We start from the raw sequence: 21,677 nt of genomic DNA, 5'->3' as shown, positions 1-21,677 counted from the left end.
TTTCCATGTAGGGTATAGAAAATAACAATTAGCTTCTTTTAGCTTTGTCTGATGAGAGGTGGTATTTTATATTGCTGCCATAAAAAATTATCACAAACTTAGCAGTTTAAACAACATAAGTTTATTATTTTATAGTTCTGTCAAAATTTAGAGATAGTAAAAATTAAGACTAGGTCAGTAAAATAGTATTAAGTAAGAGTTTATGGTGTACAGAAGGATACTTTGCAAACTGGGAGTCTTCAAGTCCAACACTGAGATGAAACTCAGAGGCATGATGTCACAGGATGGCTTTGTAAAGTAGAAGTAAGAAAGGTGTTTAACCTTTACAATGATCGGGTATTACAATGGGGGTTTCCAGATGGTAGGGGATTCATTAACAGTGATTAACTTATACCATTTCAGGAAGATGATTATCAGAGGCACTTAGAAGAAAAAAACTATGTTGATTTTTACTTATGTTCATGAAATAAGCTAGATTTATTTTCTTTATGTAACTTAAATGATTTTTGTCTGCTTGTAGGATTTTCAAGCCTAGTCTCTATTTTATTTTCATTTTTTATTTTTATTTTTATTTTTGCAGTACTAGGGCCTCTCACTGTTGCAGCCTCTCCCGTTGCGGAGCACAGGCTCCAGACACGCAGGCTCAGTGGACATGGCTCACGGGCCTAGCCGCTCCACGGCATGTGGGATCTTCCCGGACCGGGGCACGAACACGTGTCCCCTGCATCGGCAGGCAGGCTCTCAACCACTGCGCAACCAGGGAAGCCCTCTATTTTATTTTATTTTAACATTTCCATAGGTCAGAAGTCCAATAATTCTCACTGGACCAGAATCAAGAGATCAGCAAGGCTGTGTTCTGCCTATAAGCTCTAGGGGAAGATCTATTTGTTGACTTGAAAATAAAACACACAACATAAAGGGTTGTGAGTTTAAGTTTTATTCAGGGTCTTACTGAGGAGTATAGCCTGGGAGACAGCTCTGAGGAAGTGCTCCAAAGAGACAGGGGAGGAGACAGAATATATGATTTTTTTGGCCAGAAAATACATGTTAGGCACGCATATATCTTGGTAAAAGATGGCTGCTAATCACAAAGAACACAGCCTCGAGTTAATGATTTTAATGCTTTTCTATGTATAGAAGATGCAAGAATTTGGGGTCATTGAAATTCTTCCTGAGACATGAATCTATCTAGGGGCCTGTTTATTGAAAGCACAGAGTGCCTTATCCTGTTTTTCATCTTGGATTCCTCTCAGGGGAGACTGCAGTGGGTTTCAACTTAACTCTTATATAGCTGGGTGATGAGCGATGCTCTATGTTCTTCTTTGCTCACAATTTCTTTGCTCATTAAAGTTGTTTATAGAATCCAGTTCTTTGTGTTTGTGGGGCTGAAATCCTCATTTCCTTGCTGCTGTCAGCTGAGAGTCACCCCTAGCTCTAAAGGCCACCCACACTCTTTGGTTCCCTTCCTCCACCTTCAAAGTCAACAATGGTAGGTTGTGTCCTCCTCACACTTCTAATCTCTCCTCCTTCTTCTTCTGTGAATATCACTAGTTACAGCCAAGAAGGTTCTCAGCTTTTAAAGACTCATTGGCCCACCTGGATTACCCAGGATAACCTCCCCATCATAAGATCTGCAACCCTTAATCACATCTGCTAAATCCCTTTTGCTATGTAAGGTTTCCTAGGTTCTAGGGACTAGGTGTAGACATCTTTTGGGGGTCATTATTTTCCCTACCACAGAGATGAACTAAAAAAGAACTTTCAGTTTACAACAGAATTTAGAGGAAATATAGAGGACTCAGAACAGTCCAGCAAAAGATTTTTAACATAAGAAATGGCCTCAGGATAAAATTTTAATCCAAGGGGATGGCTATAAAACTCCTTGTTAAGACCTCTGAAAGATTCAATCAGTGATTTGAAGACTTCCTTAGGTAAGACAAAGGGGTTTCTACAAATCTGAAGGGTCTCAAATGTGGCCCAATGTAGAGAGATGCCTATCTCAAAAAGAATTATGTCTGTGGCTTTGGGGGCAGGAAGTAAACCCCAGTCAGATTTATAAGAAGCCTGCAAAGTTTTTAAGGGAATTGTATTAACTTGGATTAAAAGGAACAGAGACAGTTCAAAATTTTAAAAAGGCCTCTGGGCCTCCAACTTTGTTTGGGCCGGAGGCAGACTGGGAAAGCTACTCAACTACAAACAGGAGTCGTACTTTATGGAAAAGAAAGGACTCAGTGGCAGGGCAGAGAGCCAAGGACAGCAATAGATGAGGAAACCCAGTAACACTAAGAGCAGAACTATGCCCTAATAAAGAAGCGTTCCCTGGCTCTAGTGTCAAGGGAGCTAGTGACATATGCTCAACTGGATTTCAGAATTCTGTGGTTCAGTGTACACAATGTTACACTATGTTCTTTCCATTCTAAATGCACATCAGCTCCCTCCCCTCACTTTATGAAATTGGAGTGTTTACTGCTGTTATGCTGCTCGTGTTTCACTGTTAAATGTTGGAGGATGGGGCAGGGGGAGATGAGGAAGGCACATAATTTGTCTTTTTAGTTCACAGTTCTCTGAATCAACAGGTGCTGTACCCAAGGAGCTGAGCCTGTGGAATCATACCCAAGGAACTTTGTCTGCACCTGTACTTGATTTAGGTGACAAGATATACAAACATGACTTTGGTGATTAAATGAGACCTTGGGGTCTTAGGAATGGGCAAATGTAGTTTGCCCATGAGAGGGACATGAACCATTGTGGCCAGAGGATAGACTATGGTAGCTTGCTATGTAATGGCCTGCAATGAATCATGCCTTCCTGTGTTCCACAGCCCTTTGCACTGTGACATTGTCACTCCATCCATGAAGATATGGAATCTATTCCTCCACTGGCCTTGTGACTACCTTTGACCATGAAAAGAGGTCTCTGGGCCTCCAGCTTTCTTTGGGCAGGAGGCAGGCTGAAGGAGGTGGAAGAATGTGGTGAAAGTAACATTATTTGAGGTCCAGAGCCTAGATCTTAAGAGGCGCCAGAGCTTCCACAATCGCCCTCTTAGAACACTGCTCTGAGACTACTAAGCATGTGAAGAAGCCTTGTTTGAATGACTATATGGAGAGAGACTCGTGGCCATCCAAGCTGTCTCATCAGCTGAGCCCAGCCCCCAGCCAACCTGCTAGCTGAATGCAGCTGCCTAAGTAAGGCTAGGTAAGAGCAACAGAATGTCTACTCAGTCAACCAACAGAATCATGAAAAATAACAAATCACATTATTTTAAGCCACTGGGTTTTGATATAATTTGTTACTTAGTAGTAGATAACTGGAACTGTAGTTTAAGCAGCTTAAGTAAGTAGTAAGATATATCTCTTACTAGCTCATACATTATCTGTTTAATCATACAATTATTCCAAAAGTGAAAATGAATAGTGATGGCAAAGTATCATAATCATAAAAGGCCTTAGATTGATCAGTATTATTTAAAATTTACTGAGTAACCATAAACTATAGAATTATCTTTAAACTAGAATGAAGTGATACTCATCTAATAAGTTTTTTACTTTTTGTGAAATTTGGCATTGTTGCAAATATAATCTCAATATACCCATTAACTGTATCACCCTCAATTGAATTCTGAAATTAATAGAGAAGTCATATAAAGAAGTAAAGAATGAAAAAAAAAAACCTTTATACTGATCATTATTACCTGGGCAATAAAGAAAGTCTAGCTGTAAAGATAAAATGGAACAATAAAATAGTCAGGTGGCAAAACTCTCATCTTCATCAAAAAGTCAAGAAATGCTCTTAACTTTCTTCCCGTTAACAATTGTTTTAGTAAGATTCTGGGACTGTGTAGGATTTGTTCATATACTCATTTGTTATTTATTTGGCAAACATTTATCAAGTGCTTATTAATGTGTCATGCATTGTGTTAGATACTGGAGATATAATAGTGAATGAGATAGATTTGGTTTCTGACCTCACAAAGTCAGTTGGGGATAAAAGGTGGGTGGGTAATGGAAATGTAAATACACTGCTACAATAAAGTGTGATAGGTGACAGGATAGGACAATAAAATCGCCCTTTGTCCTTCCGTATCCCTGGGGGATTGGTTCCAGACCACCATCTCCCCGCCACCCCCAAAGGATACCAAAATCTTTGGATACCCTTCCATAAAATAGCGTAGTATTACACAGTACAGCATATGACCTATGCATATCTTCCTGTATACTTTAAATCATCTCTAGATTACTTATAATACTTAATACAATGTAAATGATATGTAAATAGTTGCCTGAGCATGGCAAATTTACGTTTTGCTTTTTGCAACTTTCTGAAATTGTTTTTTGCAAAAAATTTTCACCTGTGGTTGAATCTGTGGATGCGGAAACCCATGTATATGGAGGGCTAACTGTATAGAAATAGGATTTTGTTGATTCTTTTTAAAAGTTTCTTTATCTCAATAGCTTCTAGGCTGCAACTGTAAAAACACTGTTGTTTCTTTTGTAAATTGTTCACTTTTGCAGGGAGTGCTACATCTTTACCCCTCACATTCCAAGTTCCTAGAGACCTATAAATGCCCTTGGATTATATCCTATGGGAATCCTATTTATTTATTTATTTTTGTCTGCACTAGGTCTTTGTTGCAGGGCAAGGGCTCTTTGTTGTGGTGTGCCAGCTTCTCTAGTTGCAGAGTGCGGCGGGGTGGGGGTGCGGGTGGTCTAGAACGCACGCATGCTCAGTAGTTGCAGTGTGTGGCCTTAGTTGCCAAACGTGAGGTGTTAGTTCCCCGACCAGGGATCAAACCTGGGCCCCCTGCATGGGAGTGTGGAGTCTTAACCACTGGACCACCAGGGAAGTCCCTGGGAATCCTTATATTGTGTTGTCTCCTGATGCTACTGATCCACAAAGGATGCTGCATAATAGAAAACATTATTCTTTGATTTTCCCTTAGGATTTCCAGCTGGTGCCTAAATGGAATTTTCAGAATAAAGAGTATCTTCAGAGGGCACGTAATATAAGAGGTAGTTTCAAATGTCTACAGTTTGCTTTTACTCATGCCCCTTTAAATCTCCAGCCCCTTTAAAGACTACCAGCCTCATTTTTGGTTTGTTTTTGGCTGTGCTATATAACAGACATCTTGAAGACCAGGACCATCCCCCATTCATATGTGTAGACCAGTAATCACATGATAATATGTGATGAATGACTCAAAGAACTATTGCAGAAAAATGATCGGTTTGAGACCATGACTATTTTCCCATTGCATTTTTTTATCTGGGCATGTTCAAAACTTTGATTTTAAAACCACTCTAGCAAGCCACCAAAAAAAGAAAAGAAAAAAATAAACACAAAAAGCAAGATGAGAACTGTACTTAGCTTGTTTTTAATACTGTTTTACATGTGAATGATTATTTTAAGACATTACTAAAGAAAATAGTTATTTGTCTTACATTATTCATAAACTTTATTATCATATATGTGTCAGGGACAATACAGTACAAAAACAAAACTAAAATGACAACCTATTTTGTTAAATTAAACTTGTAAAAACCAACACACTATGCATAGTTTCAATAAGATACAGTTACTAGAGTGCCAAACAGATATGTAAAAATTAACAAGGAAAAGCAGGAAATGGCACTGCTCATACAAAAATTTACGTCCTCTTAGACAACAGATGTTGAAAAATGATTTCCTAACAAAAGCAGCAGCCCTCGAGAAGGAATTGATAACCCTAGGAATAAGTTTTCTTTATATAATTGCTGCGAAGTTTGACAGCAAAGAACTCCTCTTCCTCCCTTGAGGAGTTAAACTTGGATTTGTGATTGCTGTAGTTTTCCTGTAATCAAGCCACAGGCCTTTTGCCCCCTTTCAGGCTGCCCTTCACTCTTCTTTTTCCTTATAGTTAAGGAAATGTGAAGTACAAAGAAGAAAGAGTTGTAACCCCTCCCTCCCACTTACCTCCTCTCTGCGTTCGGTTACTTGGCACCTTCCCCTCCCAGCGTTTCCCAGTCAGCCCTACTAAGTTCCCAGGGCTCCTGCTCCTCCCATTCTCCCCTCCCCCAGCTCTCCCGGGCCCTTTCTTTTTTTTTTTTTTCTTCATCCGCTCCCCTCCCCTAGGCGTGCTTCCCAGCGCGCTTCTCTTCCCCGCCTCTCGATCCCGCATCCCCCCTCCCTGCCCGCCTCCTACCTTGTGACACATCCCGGGTCCTCCCGGAGGCGGCTGCAGCGGCAGTAGCACTAACAGCGCCTCCAACCGGAGCCGCAACCCCAGACTCAGCCTCCACCCCGGCCCCGGCGCCACTGCTGCAGTCATGGCTGCTGATGGGGTGGACGAACGCTCGCCTCTGCTCTCCGCATCCCATTCTGGAAATGTCACTCCCACGGCCCCACCATACTTACAAGAAAGCAGCCCCAGAGGTAAGGCCAGCATAGATCTTTCTACTTTGTAAGAAAAAGCCTAGGATGTAAAGACCAGGGAGTTCTGAGGCGGAGGCCAGCCTCTCACTTGGGCTGGGAGAGAGGGATGCTGACTGTGCCTTCTGAAGCAGAGCCTGCCTGCCTGAGAGCTTCACCGCAGGGCTTTCTCGTGGTGTAGTGTGGGGTGTGTGAGTGTGTGCGTGTGTGTGTATTTCGCCCCTTCTTACCCACGGGTATGGGATGTGTGTGTGTGTGTGTGTGTGTGTGTGTGTGTGTACCGTGTCTTATCCACTGCTGTTGGGGTGTGTGTGTGTGTGTGTGTGTGTGTGTGTGTGTGTGTGTGTATATCACCACTTCTGACCCAGGGGTACAGGATGTGACATGAATTTCCCAGGTTGGGCTTTGCTGTTTTAGAGCAGCTCCTAAGTGCAGCTGGATGGTTGTGCAAATCTTTCACAGTCATTCACAAATTCTTCCACGTTGCTGAGAAACCAGGAGTACTGCTCACCTTGGCATCTGCCCTTGAAAGGGCTTAGCTTGAAAAATATGCATTTTCTACCATTCACCCACCAGTAGTCTGTTCAATCAGGGAATTGCCTTAGCAAAAGGAGAAGAGTTAATCAATATTCCTAACATGTCTGAAATCTCTGCCCTTCCTTATTGCTTCTACTTGTAAGGAGTATGTGTTAGTTTTAGTGGTAAAATGAGGAATAGAAGAGAAGATGGAATATTTTTGATGCATATCAAAAATGCAGTGAGATTGAGTGCATTGAGTGAGATTGAAATTGACTTTTAAAAGTAACCCAAGTTAATAAAATAAATATTTCTATTTATTTCTCTTCGTAAAATGGAATCAAGAAAGATTTGATGGCAATGGGGTCTGAAGAAAGAAGGGGGAAATCTATTTACCAAACTATTCAATTTATTCCAAGATCTATCCTTGTTCTAAGCCTTTTAGTTGATTCCTATAGTAGAAATAAGGCGGAGTCAGTAGTTATAGAAAATGGAAGGCAAGACTTTAAAAAACCACTTAGAGCAGTGAAAAGGTTGGTCAAATATGGTACTTGCAAATGTAGGTTAAATGCATCTCTCCTTTTTGGCTGAATGTGAGACATTTAAAAACCCAAGGAGGCAAACATTAATGCCTTTGAAAATGTGGGTGGATCCTGTTTCCTGTAGCACAACTTTTTCTACGTTCAAGTCTGGAATTGGAGCAGCTGTAGAGCAGGTCGAACTTGTCAAGTATTTAAAATTTCCATTTAATACTTTATAACTTGAAAAGCAACAATCTAGATCTTAATCCACACTTAACAAGAAGCAGGACAAAGGAAAAGGATGTTTAGCTGTGAATAATTTAGTGTGATTAATGAGTTGAGAAATAAGGTGCAAAATGGTACAGATACTCACCCATAGAAAACCCACAAGTCATGTTTGTTGGTCAGCATTAAACACGTGTCAGAGGACACCTCTTGGGGGAATTTCCTTAAAAGGCAAATTTGATGTTAATGTGTTTACTGTTATCTAAACTTTATGGTCTACAACAGGTTTAAACACTTATTTAATGACTGTTTCAATTTCATCAATTCACCCTTTTAAGACAAAATATTTGATGATTTATTGAGAGACAGAATTTAGATTTAAGAAACTGTCCCATAACAGATTTTCATGCTCTCTATCTTGCATCTGTGTTTTTTATTTTTAGTCAGAGAGTGGCTAAATTATCCCACAAAAATGGTCATACTCACGGACCTGCTTGTAGACTTCTTTATCATTTGCCAAATAGTTGTTATTCTGATAAGACTTCTCAAAGCACAAAATATGGTACAAGTTTCAGCTCAGCCACTAAGAAGAAGAAGTTTCATTCCAGAAAACTTTTACCAAAGAAATTCAATGTGTTATAAAACAAAATTCAACTGTGTACATTTTAAAGATCTTATTGGCTTTATTTCGTGATTCATGAATCAGGCAGAATCCCGCCTAGCAGATAAAAAGGAGCTCTAAGGAACTGTACAAAATTAAAGACTCATATAGGCAGAAGGGAGTGGGACAGGGAAGTTATACTAGCAAAATGTGGATTGGTTGTGGCAAGGTCACTTTTCTTTAGGGGATGGCAGGGGCCTATTAGGCAGATGACCTCACTAGTGCTGATCAGGAGATTCCTGATTGATTGGGTTAAGAGTCCATTTCTGAGAGAGGCATAAGTGACTCCATTTTGGGTCTGTTGTCTTGTTTGTAACAATGTTTTAGCAAAAAGCTCTTTCTGCCTATTGTAGAACAATTTTTTTTTTTCTTAACTGTGAATGAGACAGGTTAGATAATTAGAAACACTAATTTCATGGCATATGGCATATGAAGCAAGAAGCATAAATGAGAAGTAAAAGGCATTTTTGGCAAAATATCTTTTCTTAATAAATAGCAAATAAGAATCTTGATAAATATTTTGAGTAAATACACAAGATCTGATTCTAGAAGAACAGTGCTAATTACTCATTCAGTAATTCATCAGGTGGGACAACGTGCCGGAGACTGCTCTAGGTAAACAAGAGTAACCAAATCCATGCCCTCATGGAACATGAGGAAAAAGAATAAGTTGAATCATTTCAGAATGTAAGAAACAGTCTGTCACTAGACCAAATATTTTCAGTAGTTGACAACAGTAGAGTTGAAGCTTGGGATTCAAAAGACCAGAAATAGAATGTACTTTTTGGGAAAGAACTTTGGTTTATGATAATTACAATCTATAATTACCCAGACATTAAAAAAATTTCATAGAAGTGGTTAATAGCCATAACTAGGGACTTTCTCCAATTCAACTCTTCGCTATTTGTGTAACCTTCTAAGAACAGGAATGTGAGATCCCACCCCAAGATGAAATATTCCACTTCAAATTGAAAGTTGATGGAGTGTTTATTTATAGACAAGTTATCGATAATGTAGTGGGGGAGCAGTTAGTATTTTGCATCTGGTTTCATTTGTGTAACAAATCCTCCTGGGTTTCTAAGTGGAATGCTTCTAGTGGTCTTTGCTGTCAGTACTGGATTCCTGCATAGAGTAGGAGGACATCACCTCTCCTGTGATCACAGTGCCCCATTTGGTATATTTGTCAGTTTTTGTTAAATCATAGAAATTAAAATCAAAGAGAGTTTTAGGCTCATTTGAAAGGAGGTTGGAAAAAATACCACAAAACCTACAATTTGGCTATATTTGTTTGGTTTCTTTATACATCTGCTAATTTTATAGGAAGGATGTGGCAAATGAATATGACCTCTAAATTTATGAGACGTCATCTGTGAAAAATGGTTTATATTTGAGTTGTCTGATTATGTATTGAATATGGGAATGTGATTATCTACTTCACTATAATTCTATAGGGAAAAGAGTACTTTGTTATACAGAGATAGTTTCACTTGCTTACTTTGTTTCTGTTATTTATTCAGCAAATAAATATTGGAGTACTAGCCAAGCTCTGTGGTAAGAAGGGAAAGACAGACATGGCTCCTCTTCCAGTCTAGTGGGGGATATTGAGACATAAATTACATAATCATTCAAACAAATGCAAAAGTGCAGTGGGGATGAGGACAGTGCTAAAAATATATCCAGCGCCGTGAGAGTATATAATGAAAAGATTTAACCTGGTCAGGAAAGGCTTTCCTGAGACTTGATTTAGCTCTGAATGCTTAGCAGTAGTTAGCTTGGCAAGGAGGGGATTAGAACACTCTAAGCAAAAAGAAAAAAAGTATGTGCAAAAGCCTTTAGCAGGATAGAGTATAGTAAGTACTAGGAACTGAAAGAAAGCCAGTGTGGTCAAAGTAGAAACAGCAATAGGGAAGGTGCTGCAAAATGGGAGTGGAGAGGTTGGTGTGGTTCATATTCTCCAGAGACTCTCCTTAGAACTATGCTTTTTGATATTCAAGTCCTTAGATAGTTTTTCTCTTGAATCTGGGCTGACATTGTGATTGATTTTGGCCTACAGAATAAGATAATAGAGAGCTGAATGACTTCGGAGACTAGGTCACAAGAGGTCTTGCAGCTTTTGCCTTAGTCTCTTATAAAGTACACTCTGAGGAAAGTAACTTATATAAGAATTTGAACATCCTGAGACTGCCATGCTTTGAGGAACCGTTAACTAGCCACCTGCAGAGGCTATATGGAGAGAGGGTTGCCTGACCAGCCCTCAAACATGTGAGTGAAGAAGCCATCTTGGATGCCCATTTGAGCCTTCAGATGACTCCAAGCCAAGCCAAATTCTTACTGCACCTGCATGGCAAATTCTAGGTGATTAACATCCCAACTGAGTCTGAACAATCTACAGAATCATGAAAGCCAATATTAAATTGTTGTTTTAAGCCCTAAGTTTTTGGGTGATTTGTTCTGCAGCAACAGATGACCAGAACAATAAGTATTAATCAGTGCATGCAGGGATGATGGGTCATGTTGAAGAATTTTGCCTTAAGCAAAGGGATGATCTGGTTAGATCTTTTATTATTTTTTAATTACTCTATCTATTGATTAGAGAATGAATTAGAGAAGGGCCAGAGTAGATGAGGATAGATGACTTTGAGTGGCTACTATAATGATTTGGACAAATCTGATAAACTGCGATGATAACTTGGACCCAGGTGGTGGTAGAAGTGGAGAGATATGTAGATGTTAAGAATTACTGAAGAGGGGTTGATGATAGATTGAATGTAGGAATGAGAGGGAGGTGGAAAGGATATTTCCTAGAATTCTGGCTTCTACAACTTGGTGTGATTGCCTTCACTGAGGCAAAACACCAGAAGAAGACTAGGTTTTGAAGAATACAGATCATGAGCTTAGTTTTAGACATGATACATTTAAGGTGCTTTCAAATATCCAAGAAGCGATGTCAGATAAGCAATTGGATTTACAGGTGTAGGGCTAAGAAATGAGATCTGGGCTGAAAATATAAACCTGTGTTATTTACATATTGGTGATAGCCAAATACATGGATCTTGATTTAGAGTTTCCCAAAGCCCCATCAGTGTTCCACGGAATGTGACGAGATAGAACATACATGTGTTAAGATTATTCTCAGTCCTTGGAGTAGCAGAAGCCTTTAGTCCAGTGGCCTCCAGCTCTGAGTAGCTATACAAATATTGTTGTTTTCTCTGTGTACCAAAATGTGAAAAAGTTTGGGAAGCTTTATATGAGACCACTCTGGGAGAAAGAATAACATAAAAGAAGAGAGAGCCTAGGACAAAGCTTTGAGAAACTCCCAAATTTAATGAGCAGTCAGATTAAGAAGAGCCTGCCAAAAGGCTGATAAGTGTCTTCCAGTGAGGTAGGATGAAAGCCAGGGGACTGTAATATCACAGAATCAAGGGGAAGAAAACACTTCGAGAAAGGGGTGGTCAAACATGTCAAAAGCTACAAGAAAGAGCAAATAGATAAGGTCTAAAAAAATGTCATTTGAACTTAGTGCCATGGAGGTTATTAGTGACCTTAGTGAGAGTTTGTTTAGAAGCGGCAAGGGGGGTGGGGGTGGGGGTAGTAGTGTGATGAATTGGGAGATTGGGATTGACATATATACCCTAATATGTATAAAATGGATAACTAATAAGAACCTGCTGTGTAAAAAATAAATAAAATAAAATTCAAAAAAAAAGATGTTTATATTCAAATCCTTTTGAAAGAATTGAAGAACTGTTCATTTCCATCTAATGTAATACTCTAATGCGCATTTATTTTAATTGTAAAATTACCTCAAAGCAACTTAACTTCAATGAAGAGGTTAATATTCCTTTATTCTGAAACACACTTAGATTTCCTATGAAACATAATTGCAGTTTAGAAGGCATTGCCATTTCCTTTTCACCTTGTTTCACTTTAAAAAGTGTGTAAATTCGAAGTTGCTTGAGGAAATGTTTTCAGTGACTAGAAAATAAATTGACTCCTGGTTTGAGAGATGTTATTTAATATGAACTTTTGTACTTCTTAGAAATTGTACAATAAATAAAGTATATTTTTACTGATCCTCTACCTGAAGAAATCGAAAGTTAAAAATGGTGCCTTACTTTAAAGTGAGGCAAAGTTTTATTTCACTTGGAACTATGTTCTACACTAGACTAGAGTTTTACTAGGCACTAGAGTGTCCTGGTTCAGGCTGTTATAACAGAATACCATGGACTGGGTGGCTTAAACAGCAAACATTTATTTCTCACAGTTCTGGAGTCTGGGACGTCCAGGATGGAGGTGCCAGCAGATTTGGTGTCTAGTGAGAACGCGTGGGTTGCAGACCCACAACCTCTCCTTGTATCCTAATGTGGCAGAGGAGGGCAAGAGAGCTCTTATGGGTTCTTTTCATAAGAGCACTAGTCTCATTCATGAGGTCTCCACTTTCATGACCTAATTACCTCCCAAAGATCCCGCCTCCTAATGGGGGGTTAGGATTCAACATATGAATTTTGAGGGGACACAACATTCAGTCCATTGCACTGAGTTAGAGTCCTTGAATCTATTTGGGCGGTCTTTTTTTTTTTTTTTTTTTTTTTTTTTTTTTTGCGGTGCGCGGACCTCTCACTGTTGTGGTCTCTCCCGTTGCGGAGCACAGACTCCGGACGCGCAGGCTCAGCGGCCATGGCTCACGGGCCCAGCCACTCCACGGCATGTGTGATCTTCCCGGACCGGGGCACGAACCCGTGTCCCCTGCATCGGCAGGCGGACTCTCAACCACTGCGCCACCAGGGAAGCCCTGGGCAGTCTTTTAAATTTCGGAACCTCCTTGCATCCTTGCAGTTTAAGATTGGCTGTGGACCGGCAGGAAGAGATGATGCAGACCCAGGGACCCACACTATATGCACAACCAACTGTAAGATTAAATTAAATTCTCATTTTATCAATATTTGCCAAGGTTTCTGAAACCCACTAGAAACCAGTTTGTCACAATGAGTGGAAATAGATGCAGCATATTTGCGAGCTGCTACCGGAAGCTCCGTGAAGGTCCCAATATGGGTGTGGACCTGCTGTGATACTGAGAAAGTAGGGAAGCTTGATACTGTGCTGTGTGCTAAAGCTGATGCTCCATTTAAGGGAGTTTTTTTTTTTTTTTTCAAAATGGTACTTTTTTGTTTGTTTTTTACTGAAGTACAAATGATTTACAATGTTGTTTCAGGTGTACAGCCAAGTGATTCAGTTATACTATATATATATAGTCTTTTTAAGATTCTTTTCCATTATAGTTTATTACAAGATATTGAATATAGTTCCCTGTGCTGTACAGTAGATACTTGTTGTACAAAATTGTTCTTGAATCAAAATCTCCTTCAGTGAGACCACATCCTTATGAAGGGAAAATAGAGCCCAAACGTTGCTGAAGTATATCTGCTTCCAGTTTTCCAATATTATGGCAAGCCCATTTCCTATTATAATCCTTTTCTGTTATTCAGCAGGCATCAAGCTCTATGATTCTTTTATTCTATTTTATAATGCCCACATTTTTCCTGGCTCTACCAAACATCTTTAAAACATTAATCAAGAAATGTTTCATTCAGTCAGTTATCATTTCAAATATTTGAGCACCTGTTACACTGTTCCAGATGCTAGGGAGCTTACATTTCAGTGAGAGATACACTTGGTAAGGATTATAACTCCAGAGAGTGAAGAGAATAAAGCAGGGCATGAGGATAGAGTAAATGGTGGTGTGGGGAGTATTTCAGGTAGTGTGTTCAGGAAAGGTATCTCAAAGATGACAATTGCTCAGAGACGTGAAAAATGAGTTGGAATCAGCTGTTGGAAGATTTAGGGGAGGCGTGTGTCAGGCAGCTGGAACAACAGGCACAAAACATGCTGTTATAAAACAAGGAGGACAGTTGTTTAGAGTGTGGTGACTTAGGGGAGTGTGGTAGAAGAAGTTAGAGGACTAGACTAGGAAGTCCAGGAGAGCTTTGTCAACTGAAAAAATGCACAATGTGAGAGTTATGAGTTAAGTTTTATTTGGGGCAAAATGAGAAATATAGGCTGGGAGACAGCCCCTCAGATACCTCTGAGGAACTGTTCCAAAGAGGTAAGGTGGGAGGTCAGTATATATGTGATTTTAGTGAAAGGGGTACATGCAATCAAGCACACATTTTGGCAGAAGGTTGCTGCTAGTCATGAGGAGCAGATGTCTCCTTTAATGATTTTAGTGCTTTTCTAGATATGAGAAGATGCAAAAAATTGGGCTCATAATATCTTCTCCTGGAAAATACCTAACTCTCTGAAGGCCTGTTCTGCCAGTTTTTCCTGAGGAACATAGTGCCTCATTCCTGATCTCTGCCGTGAACTCCTTTCAGGGTGTGTTGAAGGTCAGCAACTGCAGTGGCTAGTACTTCATCCTTGTAGAGGCAGATGGTGGGTGACAAGTTTTATGGCAGCTTTGTAAGCCACCATCAGAAATGGGATTGTGTGCGGAGGATAATGGGAGGCCATGAAGGGCTTGGAGCAGACGAGAGACACGAGATATTAAATGTTTTACATTTAAGTAGATCATCCTGGTTGGTGTTTGGAGAATGAATTATTGGGTGAAAAATGATAAGAGGCTAATAAGACATGAAACTAATCAGGAGGCTGTTACAGTGGAATAGGCAAGAGGTAATGTTGTTCTGAGCCAGGGTATAGGTGATGGAAGCAGTGAAATGTGGTTAGATTCAGGACATATTTTATGCATAGAGCAGAAGGACTTGCTGATGGATTGAATCAGTGGAAAGAAAGGAATCACAAATCTCAAAAATGACCTAAACAGCTAGGTAAAAAATTGCACTTTTTTCTAAAATGGGCAAACAGAAGGAGTTGGGTGTGTGTTGCGGGGGTGGTGAGGAGAAGGACAGTGGAAATAAATATTTTGTTTCAGACAAGTGGAGTTTGAAATACCTTTAGTCATCATTCAATTGGAAATGTCCAGTATGCAATTGGATGTGCAAGTCTGGAGTCTGGGGAGAGATCAGGCCTGAGGAGTACATTTCATTCAACAATTATTTATTATATGTATGGTAATACTTCACTGTAGTGGGCGATGATGCTTTCGGCTTCTCATTTATTTCCAAGGATTCTTCAAACTCTTTTCAGGAATGTCAAACTTCTAGGACAGAGCATTCTGTAAAAATCTTGCAAGATTTGCCAGATGCATACAGATGTTAGCTAGATAGCTCAGATGTTAGAGAGGAGAGTTAGCAGGACGGATGTTCATAACTATATTTGAAGGCAGTAAGCTACTGTCTGCGAAGTGATCAATGGAAATGCTAATCCTTCCACTTTGGGGAAAAGCAGACAACCCTGAGTACAGCTTTACACTCAGCTGTTATGAGTTCCATTTTTATAAGGATGAAGAGATATTGCATAACCTGAGAATGACAACCCTTTAATGGTTCTTAAAAGGGAACACATTCTGCCTGCTATTCTTTCAAGAGAACTTCCATACTTTTTTTTGGTGGATTGAGTAGGGAGTGCATCAGAGTTTGTTTTGCTTTGGCACTTTTCTAGATTTTTTTTCCTTTCCCTGGTTGCTGTTATAAAGTGAACTTCTTTTTCTTTGTAAGAATAAAAATAAATATGTGAAAAAGAAGTGAAAAGTGTATCTCCTCTTCCTGGTCTTCATGTGTTTCTCAAGCATTATATAACTAAATCCCTGTATAGTCTCAGAAATGATCTGCCACCAGGTGTAGTTTGGCCTGGGGGACCTGACACTTGAATTCTTTCTGCCAGTTACTAGCTGTTGACCTCAGAGTAGTTACTTTACATCTCTGGGCCTCAGTCTTCCACCTGAGAAGGAATGGTGTAGTGTGTTCCCTTTCGCTTTTATATTCCATAACACAGTTGTTCTTGGTAAGGAATCTGGATACACCTAAGAGAATATATCTGTGACTTTAAAATATAGATGATGATTATCTTTTTTTACCTCATTCTTTTACTTCCAATGTCCCTTTTGTACTTAAATTTCTATTTCTTCCAATACTCTTGAAAATTGCAAAGACAGTATTATTGAACATTAAGGAGTGTTACATGGCTCTTTTAAGCATCAGAAGACCAACTAGCGTGCAATAATATTTTCTTCCATAGGAAGTATTTGTATGTGCCACATGACCAGTCAGGGCATTCTATTCAAAGCATGTATTTCTAAAGGCAATGGCAAAATATTTTTTCCTCCTATGCTTTGTCAAGTTGAGATAGTTAAGCTTCACAGATCCATAATATGGATTTAAAACCAGTATACAGGGCTTCCGTGGTGGCGCAGTGGTTGAGAGTCCGCCTGCCGATACAGGGGACGCGGGTTCGTGCCCCGGTCCAGGAAGATCCGACATGCCGCGGAGCGGCTGGGCCCGTGAGCCATGGCCGCTGAGCCTGTGCGTCCGGAGCCTGTGCTCCGCAACGGGAGAGGCCACAACAGTGAGAGGCCCGCGTACAGCAAAAAAAAAAAAAACAAAACACAGTATACAAGAAAGCCTCTAATAGTTCATCATTTGAACATGTGAAGTTTTAAAGTTTCAGAGATTAAAGTGCTAAGATTCACCATCCAGAGGAACAGCAATACATAGAAGGGATAGTGAGCAGATTTAAAGTAGAAGACTTTCACAGACGCCTGAGTTATTAATCTTAGACCATAGGAATTTCCCAAATAAACATTGATTTCTACTGAGCTGTATGGATTCTGCCAATTAATACAAAGTTATTTATAAGAAAACCATTTTCCAAGTTTACAGAATTCAGGGATCCTGTTTCTCTGTATAGAATGCTTTGCCTTGCTCAACAAAAGTAGTATTTATATTTACTGCCAGTCCCTAATGAGGACATAGGTTATTATTAAAACTATCAGACATGCCTGAACACAAGATGACCTAAGTGAAAGCCATATGGCCTTTTATGACCTAGTCTCAGAAGCCGCATAGCACAGGGAGATCAGCTCGGTGCTTTGTGACCGCCTGGAGGGGTGGGATAGGGAGGGTGGGAGGGAGGGAGACGCAAGCGGGAGGAGATATGGGAATATATGTATATATATAACTGATTCATTTTGTTGTGAAGCTGAAACTAACATACCATTGTGGAGCAATTATACTCCAATAAAGATGTTAAAAAAAAAAAAAAAGTCAAATATGGTGTCACTTCTGCCATGCTCTATTGGTCCAAACACCTGCACGTAAGGTGAAGGAACATAGACTTCAATTCTAATGGGATGAGTATCAAAGAATTTGCATTTTAAAATTTAATATTTTAAAATCACCAAAATAAGCTGTGATATACCCACAAACTGGAACACTGTGCAGCTGGAAAAGAAATGAGGAAACTCTACGTACCATTGTGGAAAGGTTGCCAAGATATAAAATAAAGTGAAAAAAGCAAGATGAAGAATGAGGAAGGCATATTCCCTTTTTTTTTTTTTGCTGTACGCGGACCTCTCACTGTTGCGGCCTCTCCCGTTGCAGAGCACAGGCTCCGGACGCGCAGGCTCAGCGGCCATGGCTCACGGGCCCAGCCACTCCGCGGCATGTGGGATCTTCCCGGACCGGGGCACGAACCCATGTCTGCTGCATCGGCAGGCGGACTCTCAACCACTGCGCCACCAGGGAAGCCCCATATTCCCTTTTTTTGTATGAAAGATGGAGAAAAAAAGAATATGTGTATTACATATTACAGGTATATATTACCTGTACCAGGCTAAAGAAACACTGAAAGGATTAAAAAAATAGTAATTTAAGTGGAAATCTCTGAAGTGGGGCATGGTAGATTGGCACAGAAATTGGAGTAACAATTCTAAGCATATATTTTTTACATTAATATTGATTTTTGAGCCATAGAAATATGTTACTAATAAAAATTTAATGTATCAGAAAGCACTTTGGCCACATTATGTTATTGATCCTTGTAGAGTTTATCCTTGACTAGGACCCTGAACAATGTAACAAATGCTATTTTTTAGACCATGTCCCCACATCTCTCTACAGGTCCTTGCAGTGGAACCTTATATTTCATTGTGTTTGATTTGGTCCATTACTCCCACTTGTCAAGATCTTAATAGGAAGAATCCTGTTTTGATATGGGAAATGTATCACTATGTGTATCTGCTTTTTCCTAAGACCATGCTCATTGCCTCATACCAGTATCATTTATTAGGCACTTCTGGTCTTCTCTAGATGAGGATTTACTTTTTGCTTCCTATGGGTAGATAAGTAGGAAAGGGATTTTAGAAACTGAAACATTCAAATTCTACCCATTCGTCAAAGTCCTTTCTTTCCATGTAATCCTTTCTAATCTCTGTTACTGGACGATATATGTTCCCGAAGCAATATCTCTCAACATTTCTACTATATATTTTAATACTTCTTTGTGGACATGACCTTATCAAGGGAGACAAGGAGGGAGACAGGATTCTTGTATCTTTTATCTGTGAGTCCTACATAGTCTCTTGCACTTGATCTTATATTTCTAGGTACTCAACAAGGATCAGTCGTATGAATGAATGAGTGAGAAAATAAAGAAAGATGCCATCATGGTGATTTTGAAGTCACTTAGAGAGTGAAGGTTTTACAGGTTTACAGAAGAACATGAGAACAAAAGATGGAAGTGATCCAGCAGAGCATGTAGCTGAATCCATTTGTTTCATTAGAAATGCCCACATAGCAAAGGAAGGACCTCCATCACTATACTTCCTGCTGGCTACAATGAGGAACTCTCCTCTTAATGGATTAACTTCTGGATTTTTTTTATTAATCACTATATTTTAAAATAAAATTTAATTGACCCATGTGGTAGAAATATCTAAGCACTAGAATTGAAGGGATTTATTCACTAAATATACTTAAAAAATAAATACTGTTTCTAAGAGGTTCAGTTCACTCCATATATTGTATCTATCTGATTTTGCTTAGATTTATGATGAATATGTCCCAAATTCTAAAATTACTAAACTGGTGACTTTTATCTATAATCTATTAATCGCTAGGTCATTTTTTAAAAAAATGAGTGAAATATTTCAAGATAGAAAAATACTGAGTATAATATAATCATTCATATATCATCATCTAATTCTATCAGACCTTAACATTATGCCATACTGTTTCATATATTGAAGCAAATAAAACATTGCAAATCCAGTTGAACTTTTTCCCTTCCCCATATACTGAGGTAATTTCCCCCCTCATATTTTCTCATCTAAAATGTCTTAAAACAAATTTTGGGTTCAGTTATATTTAAGTATATTTTATAACTGTGATTCATGAATACTTGTAAGCTGCAAGTTATCATTTAGTGTGTATAGTAGGTATATGCAAAGGAGTGTCTTGCATTCTCTTAGAAAAAGCAAGTCTGTAAGAGTGAAAATGAGCTGTCTAGGAAGAGTGACAGAGTAGGAATCTGTTACCTCCTCTGGCTATGGCAAGAGTTTCTAAATTTCTAGGCAGGTACATTTTTTGCCTTGGAAACAATTTGTTTTTCTGTACTAAAAATTAGTATCTCTATATTTTTCTTGAAACACATGCTTTCTTGGAAGCAATATTGTAAATAAAAAATTAAGAATGGAGCCATGCATATACAAACAATATGATTTCACATAAATCGTGTCAGAAAAAATTGTATTTTTTTCAATAAAAATAAACACAGTAGTTGATAAAATGAGAGAATATGTAACTTATTAACTGCCAATACTGGAAGGAAGTACTAGTACCACAAATGAAATGCACTAGAATGAGGTAAAAATATTGCCTAATGAGAAATAGAAAAGACAGAGCAGAAGTTTTTGTTATCTGGGAATTTGTCATTGGCAGGTCACTGGGCATTTCTTGCCAGTATCTCCAGTTATATGGCAGCATTTTGATACAACCCAAATGCCTAAGACCACTAAGGGAGGGAAAAATAGCAGATAAACTACCCATAGTGGAATTCAGTACTCATCATCACCAGCTGTATAAGAATACCCAGTTTGTTGTTGCCTTGGGGTCTACCATGGACCCACATAAGCTCCTACAAGCAATACTAGAGGCACTAGGATGTAGATTGGTATTGGTGCCAAGCTGATTACACGACCAAACTTAATAAGGTATAGCTGTTTTTCTAGAGCTGCAGTTTGGAGAAAGGAGTTAATGGTTAAAATATATAGAAAGATTGCAGTACTTGAATGCTAAATTGTGCTAGAGTGACTTTTCTCTTCCCTCCCCTACACCTCGCTCCTGACACACTGCGCCTTAGTCAGATTTATACGCCCTCTTCTATACTCCCAAAGTCCCGTGCATGTATATCCTTGTTAGAACACTTACCACACCAAGTTGTACTTGTAGTTTTACTGTCTTTCTACATGTTAAGAATGTGAGCTCTTTGAGCCCTGGGGTATGCCTTCTTCTCCATAGTATCCCTGACATACATCTAGTACAGTACCTGGTACAGAACAGATGCTAAGTACTTGTGACTGAGTGCTAACTAACTCTTGGAAATCCACCATAGAGGGCCTGGCTGGCTGCTGCTTTTTGCCTAACTATAGCTGAAGACCTCTTGACTTCCTCTGGCATCAGAGCTCATAGAGGGGGCTTATATCACATCCCCTCAGTTACAAAACTAGAATTGCCCTGGAGCAGCAGTCAAACTTAGAAAATGAGTGAGTTAAATGAAGATGTGACAGTTATTACCACTCCTACATCTTTCATAGTAGCACTGCCTCTGTAGTCCTTCCAGGGAATGTGGAGCTGCTCTTGGTAGAAGATCCAGGGACCCTCTGTGTGACCCTTCCTACCTTAATCTGTGGGCCAGAGAAACAATTTAGGTATTTGCTGGTTGACAAGAATGTCTGTTCCAATAATATATTCAGAAACTGGGAAAATAACTTCAGCGTGGGTACCCAGATTTACTGGACCACTATGGGTGGATCTGGGGCAAGACTCCATCTGTAACCTGATGACCATCTATATAACCTCTCTGACAGGTCGCCCACATTGGAGTTTTGAGTCTTGAGGAATTAGCACCATTTACGAGCCAGCTTCTAGTGATACCTGAAATATCTGGGTATTTTCTTTTTCCCCAGTGAATAGTCACTCTAGTAAATGATCTCAGGTCTTTGGGGGAGACTTGGAGATTTATAATGTATACTTATAGTAGTGTTGCTGGATCATTTGTCAGAGGCATCAACAAACCCTCAATGAAGATGCTCTGGGTCTGTGAATTAGCTTTGTTGGAAACTGGTTGAAAAACTAGGACTCATCACTGTGGCTACTCAAGTCATGTTGCTGGTTTTAAGACCTAGATTTTTCTATCATATATAACCAAGTAACATTTGTGTAGGTTACCCATCCATT

General features: G+C 39.4%; 1 protein-coding gene across 1 annotated transcript in view; it reads left to right on the top strand.

Annotated features, from left to right (window-relative positions):
• Window positions 1–6,161: 6,161 nt before the first annotated feature.
• The window catches only part of PIP4P2 (phosphatidylinositol-4,5-bisphosphate 4-phosphatase 2), a 62,003-nt gene continuing 46,487 nt past the window's right edge, over window positions 6,162–21,677 (top strand). Inside the window, exon 1 of the mRNA XM_073794584.1 lies at window positions 6,162–6,408. Coding sequence (XP_073650685.1) covers window positions 6,303–6,408 — 106 coding nt within the window. The 5' untranslated portion in view covers window positions 6,162–6,302. The remainder of the gene's footprint in view (window positions 6,409–21,677) is intronic.

Source organism: Tursiops truncatus, chromosome 17 (genome assembly GCF_011762595.2).
Source record: "Tursiops truncatus isolate mTurTru1 chromosome 17, mTurTru1.mat.Y, whole genome shotgun sequence".
Lineage (NCBI taxonomy): Eukaryota > Metazoa > Chordata > Mammalia > Artiodactyla > Delphinidae > Tursiops > Tursiops truncatus.
This window is presented reverse-complemented; position numbering and strand designations above follow the sequence as displayed.